Source organism: Microtus ochrogaster, linkage group LG5 (assembly GCF_000317375.1).
Source record: "Microtus ochrogaster isolate Prairie Vole_2 linkage group LG5, MicOch1.0, whole genome shotgun sequence".
Taxonomy (NCBI): domain Eukaryota; kingdom Metazoa; phylum Chordata; class Mammalia; order Rodentia; family Cricetidae; genus Microtus; species Microtus ochrogaster.
Window position 1 is genome coordinate 57,121,902 of NC_022031.1, and position 6,285 is coordinate 57,128,186.

The 6,285-nt window shown below is 42.8% G+C and overlaps 1 protein-coding gene across 1 annotated transcript in view; it reads left to right on the forward strand.

Moving 5' to 3' along the window:
- The window catches only part of Ubxn2b (UBX domain protein 2B), a 37,039-nt gene that overhangs the window by 7,379 nt on the left and 23,375 nt on the right, over positions 1-6,285 (forward strand). Inside the window, exons 3-5 of the mRNA XM_005362285.2 lie at positions 2,294-2,444; positions 3,811-3,894; positions 4,724-4,833. Of these exons, the coding sequence (XP_005362342.1) occupies positions 2,294-2,444; positions 3,811-3,894; positions 4,724-4,833 (345 nt within the window). The remainder of the gene's footprint in view (positions 1-2,293; positions 2,445-3,810; positions 3,895-4,723; positions 4,834-6,285) is intronic.

Consider the following 6,285-nt stretch of genomic DNA (forward strand, 5'->3'; position numbering starts at 1 on the left):
ACCCCAAGAGACAAGACAACAGTAGGCGGTTACACTGGTACCCTAAGGGACAAGACAACAGTAGGCGGTTACACTGGTACCCTAAGGGACAAGACAGCAGTAGGCAGTTACAGTGGAATGAGGGAGAGGATGGAATTGCACTAGTGTTTTCTAAAACTTGGTTATAGAAACTTCCTGGCACAGATACAGGGCATGAGTAGGAAAGAGTTTGGGGAGCTGCGGTAGATCTGTGCTTGCTGACGAGAGGCCTGCAGCGTGGAACTTGGTTGGCCTTAGAACTGGTGGACTTCATTCATGCAGGATTAGTCAGTAGTTGCTTTATTTTTTAAGGTCTTTACAAAGTTTAAATGTCAATAAGTTAGGGCCAGGCATGGTGTCACGTGGCTTTACTCCCTACACTGGGCAGGTAGGGGCTGAAGGTCAACGTTAGCTGTGTGCAGAGGCTGTCTCACTCCTGCCCCAGGCAACCAGCCAAACAAAGAGAGAGCTAGGCTTGATCGTGTATGCTTGCAATTCCAGCACTTGTGTGGCTCAGGCAGGAGGACCAAGCTTGTGCTGCATGGCGAGAGAATGGAAGAAAAGATATTTTTAAAGGGAGGTGAAATATTACCTTTGAGTCATTTATCGGAAGTTGCAATGGGAGCGGATAAATACTTTTTTGATCAAATGAGTTTCAAATAAGAGGAGAACAGAAGGCAAGGGCATCAACATCTTATTGTGGAAAAGGGAAGAAAGGAAATTTAGTAAAACCAAAGCATGTTTGGAACCCCGTGAAACTGCACAGTGGGGCGAATGGTGCCTTTCAGGAAAGTCAGGGAAAGACGAAGTTCCCATGTGAAGTGAGAAAATGGAAGTGGGCAATGTTGTCACTGCTCCAGTTGTAGGTACCCTTGGTCCTCTGTCTCCACGGAAAACAACTAGAGAATTCATGGAGCACCCTTCGAGCTTAGGACACAAAGTACTCTATATGAAGACTTGTTCCAAAGCTGCAGAGGCCTAAGAGTCTGACCAGTGAGTCAAAACTGGGGCACTGAATGTCCCACCCTTGGAGATGGCCGTTTGGCTCTGACAGAGATGCCACTGCAGAGCAACGAGGAGAGGGCATTTCATATTGTCTAAGGGAAGAAATTAGCATTGGCCTCTCTTTCCCTTATGCAACACACAGTTCCAGACGGCTTGCAGCTCTGACTATAAATATCAGTGAGGCTGCCTGATCTCAGGGAAGGCCATAACAAACCGCTAAATCTTTTCCTGTGACCAGTTTTCCCAGGCCTTTGTCACAAGGCAAAGAGGCAGGGTCATTCACTCTGCCAGCTTGTTGACATGAGACAGGGAGGGAGGGAAGAAGCTATACTTGGGAACAAACATGGCAGGAAGCTGTGCTGGCTTTGTTTGTCACAGTTCCTGAGGTCGTGTGCTATGCAGTCCCTCACTTATTTCAGAGACAGGCAGACTTTCTTCGTGCCTGCTGCCCCCACCCCCAGCACGGGTATGCAGTGCGAGCCTGGGAAGACTCAGTGACACTGATGGGGTGGTGCCCCTCCCCCCAGCAGTAGTGGGGTTCTGCTGGTGTACACACCTGTGTCCAACTGCCGTTTCCTCTGTAACTCGGCTGCCAGTTTAGGAGAAAACCTTGAAGGGAACCTCTGTTCCCTGTGCAGGCTGTTGTAGTTTCCGCCATTGCTCTGTGAGTTAGTGGGAACTGGAGTAGAGGGAGTGGGGAAATAAAAAGTGAACTCTGTCACCTTGTACTGGAAGTTTCTATGTGTTACTTCACTGTTAAATTTTCTGATCTCCTTGACAAAGGTTAGGATAATCTAGGTGAATGGAAATGTGTGTTTTGTAGCCTTTCTGAAATTAGAGTCAGGGCAGATCTTAGTTAGTACAAAGGGAATGTATGAAGTTATTCACACTGGGAATTGTAACGCACTGGGTCTTTCTGAAGAATAAACCTTTGTGTAGCCATCTGGGGCAAGAATAGCCTCCACCTGTTGCCACTGCCCCTCCCCCCCCAACAGGAGAAGAATCCTTAAGCAGTCACCCAGGGTCGAGGTGGGAAACCAGGACCCCAGTCACTGTGCTGGTGCTGCAATGTCAGGCTCCACAAACCCAGAAGGGATGCAGACTCTCCCCGTTTTCTGTTTGCCTGAGTTCTGTTGTACAGTTAGGTATCCCGAAGAGCTCGGTGTACTGCTTTATAAAGAAAAGTTATTTCCTGTGGCTGTGTAGCTTCTTATTTTAGAGTGGTTTATGTCTGTTCTGAGTTTTTATTCATGAGCTGTGATTTTTAAAGGCTTTATTCAGGTGAACAGGAATGTGGTGGAGTACATATAGCTCAGCCTCCACCGGGGAACATTGTGAATGACCTTTTCAGAGAGGCAAGGGAGCATGGGGCCGTCCCTCTAAGTGAAGCCACAAGATCTTCAAGTGACGACAAAGCTAAGGTCAGTGCTGTCTGTGACTGTACTGTTCCCGGGAAGGTGTGAGGTACTTGGTCATGTGTCACGGTGATGCTTTTCTGATCTTTCTGGCCCCATGGTTGAGAATGACTCCTCCATGAAACTTCAGTTTTAGGCTTTATTTGGCGGCAGCTGGGAAACTTCCTCCTGTCAAGCCTTGAGGTCATTTTAACATTTCCACGTTTTCCAATTCTGTAAGCAAAGTATGGAATTGATTTCATATGTGGAACAAAGTAAGGTTGTAATCTAAAGCACATTTGTCATGTAAATAGTAATTAAAAGAATAGCCATTTCTGCCCACAGTATCCTCCCTGAGGACTATGTGTTCAGTACAGCAATATCAAAAGTGTGATCATAGCCTACTTGATGTAGGTAAGATCAAATTGTGACTATAGCTGACTTCCGGTAGCTAACAGCTTAAGATGAAGGTCATCCCAGGAAACGACACATGGACACAGTGCAGAAATCAACAGGTCGTGGTGAAACTCAGCCACAACAGATACATCTGCATCCCGGCTCCTGCTTCTGTGGCTCAGGGAATATTGTGGAAGAGGGGGCAGGAAGGTTGTAAGAGCCAGAATACCAGGAAGTCAGCTGTAAAAGTCCCCTAGAAGTGGCTGCATAACCAAGACTGGAGCAATGGCAGTTTCAAGGGAGGGGGAGATCTCATGTGGTCACACCTTTAAGAACTACAGGCAACCCTTGACTGCTGGGAGAAGGAGGATTACCCTCTCCCAGGGATGACACCTTGTTGGTTATCCAATGCAGAGTGGTCAGCCTAGAAACTATATACACACCACCAATAAAAACATGTATTTACATGCATGTATTATGAAACAATAATGAGATATGTATTTACATACATGTATGTATGTAGCAATAAGAAAAAAGGCTCTCAACTTGGAGGGGGAATGTGGGAGGGGCTAGAAGGGAGAAAATGATGTAATTTCTATTTCAGTTAAAACAAAAAAAAATTAAAGCCTATAAAATACATACAGAATTCTTTAACAATTTGTAACATTTATTTTGTGTGTGTGGGCGTGTACACACAAATCCACAACCCACGTGTGGAGGTCAGAGGACAGTTTGCAGGAGTCTGTTCTCCTACCGTGTGGCTTCTGGGGATCAAACTAAGTTATTGCACATTTCGAGTTACTAATGTTTATATGAAAAGACATTTAACTTCTCACATACACTTGCTTGTAACTTAAGGACTTCATTCCAATGTATTTCCCTAGTCACTATGAATCTGGCCAATAATTTCTTGTCTAGTTTTGAAATATCAAGTATCCAACTAACATTCTGACTGTAAGCCATAGTGAATTCTTAACCCATTTATCCTGTGTTCCAGTCGTTTACAGGTGGAGGATACAGATTGGGCAGTTCCTTCTGTAAGCGGTCAGAGTATATCTATGGAGAAAATCAGCTGCAAGATGTAGGTACAGTCATCAAAATGTTAAGCATTCACTTAGTTGATCCTGTTTTTTCTCCTTCCTGAATTAATAGTTGATACTATAAATACAGATGTCTCTTACTAGTTTTTGAAGCAGGAGTTAAAGAACCTGTGTGCTTTTATTAGCAATATTTCTACTGCTACATTGGAATGTATAACTTTTTTGTTTGTTTTGTTTTGTTTTGTTTTTTGAGACAGGGTTTTTCTGTGTAGCTCTGGATGTCTTGGAACTCACTCTGTCGACCGCACTGACCTCAAACTCGAGATCCACCTGCCTCTGCCTCCTGAATGCTGGGATTAAAGACGTGCACTTCTTAGAAATTGTATGCTTTTATAATACAGCATGAATTAAATTATAAAAACATTTGAAATCATTATTTCTGTTGCCTTTGAAATATTAAAATTATAAATTTATTTTAGACATTAACAGTTTCTTGGAAGGGTTCCCCTGCCTCTTGGCTTGAATTATTAAGTGGTGGAACTAAAGAGATTTGGGGCTAGAAGAGGGGTTCAAATCACAGGTGCTAAGTGGAGTCTGTCTTCCTGCTGCTGTGCTCCCTCGTGAACTCTGAGTGATTGCTCAGCAGCCAGGCGCCACCCGGGGGACTTTGATATTTGCAGCTATTATCAGAGTTCTAAGCTAAAAATAAACCTACTAAGTAAACACATGGTGGACACACATGTTTAGCTTTGACTAAAACAGATACCTCTGTATTTTAAGATTAATTAATCAGATAGTAAGTTAGGAGATATAACATTGAAATCTAATATTGTTTAGAGATAAATTCTTTTTTTTTTCCATCTCCAAAAGGTTCAGATTTTACTGAAGCTGTGGAGCAATGGTTTCAGTTTAGATGATGGAGAATTGAGACCTTACAGTGACCCAACAAATGCTCAGTTTTTGGAATCTGTTAAGAGAGGGTAAGATGAATTATTCTTGTTCTCTTTATTATGTGGAATATGCATGTTCCTGTGACTGCATATGTCTGTATACACATGGATGTGAAGGTCATAGGTCAGTCTCCGTGGTTTTCTCTCCCTTGCCTAGAGCTCCCCAGGTAGCCCAGGTAGTCATGCTTGTGTGGCAGTTATCTGACCAAGTAGCTCCTTTTCCCAGGCCCTGTTTCTTTTTTTACTGTTCTGTATACACTGCTTGCTTTCAAGAATTAGTTATTGTGGCGTATTACATAAGTGACTTTGGGGAGATGGATCTTTGTAGAGAAAGGACATTGGGTGATTGTACCTCTTTTAAATATGATGACACTATGGGCTTTGCTCCAAGAAGAAATGCCTTCATGAATTGAATAGCATCTATCTACCTATCCGTTCAGTCTCTATCCTGCTTACTGTTGGCAAGGTGCCATGACAAAACACCAAGACCAAGGCAACTTATAAAAGAAAGCATTTAATGGTGGTATACAGTCTCGGGGTGAGTCCTTGATCATGAGGACTGAAAGCATGGCTGTGGGCAGGCCTGCGTAGCCCTCAAACATGGCTGTAGGCAGGCCTGCGTAGCCCTCAAACAGTAGCTGAGAACTTAACATCTGATCCATAGCCGTGCGGCAGAGAGCCTGCTGGGAATGGCGTGAGCTTTAAATCTCTGAGCCCATCTCCAGTGACATATCTCTTCCAAAGCCACACACTCTGATCCTCCCCAAAAGTCCTACCAACCAGGGACCAGTTTTCAAATGTGAATCCTTCCGGCTTTGTTGACTGCAGCATACTTCTCTCTAGTGGACGCATTCCTCTCTGTCTGTAGCTCTCTTTGGCAAATATCCCACACCATATCATCAAGAACAGTAATGAGCAAAGTCTCCTTTCTGAGAATATCTGTTAGAGGTTCTGACTAGCTGAGATCCATTAGCTCTTTCGTGAAAGATTTAGTAACACTGTCTTTGTTGTCCTATAGGAACAACTGTTTGGAATATTTTACCTTACGTATACTAAATACAGGAAAGTAATTTTTATAAGTAAAAAATGCCTATCAGTGATATTTACATTATTTCTTTAATATAAGTTTATATTTCAAGTTATATATGCCTAATTCGTACACTTTCTATGTAAATGTAACATATAAAATTACCATAGATGAAGTATGTGGCATTGTCAGCCTAATTACTATAAATCACATTTCATTCAAGGACTTAATATGGGAGGTACATTCTTGGAAATGCAAGGGATCTTCAGAAATAAAAATATAAAATCCTCCAAAAATGCTTAGTTGATTTTTGGTTACTTTTTTTTTTAATGTTTGTTTATTTATTATGTATACAATATTCTGTCTGTCTGTATGCCTGAAGGCCAGAAGAGGGCACCAGACCTCATTACAGATGGTTGTGAGCCACCATGTGGTTGCTGGGAATTGAACTCAGG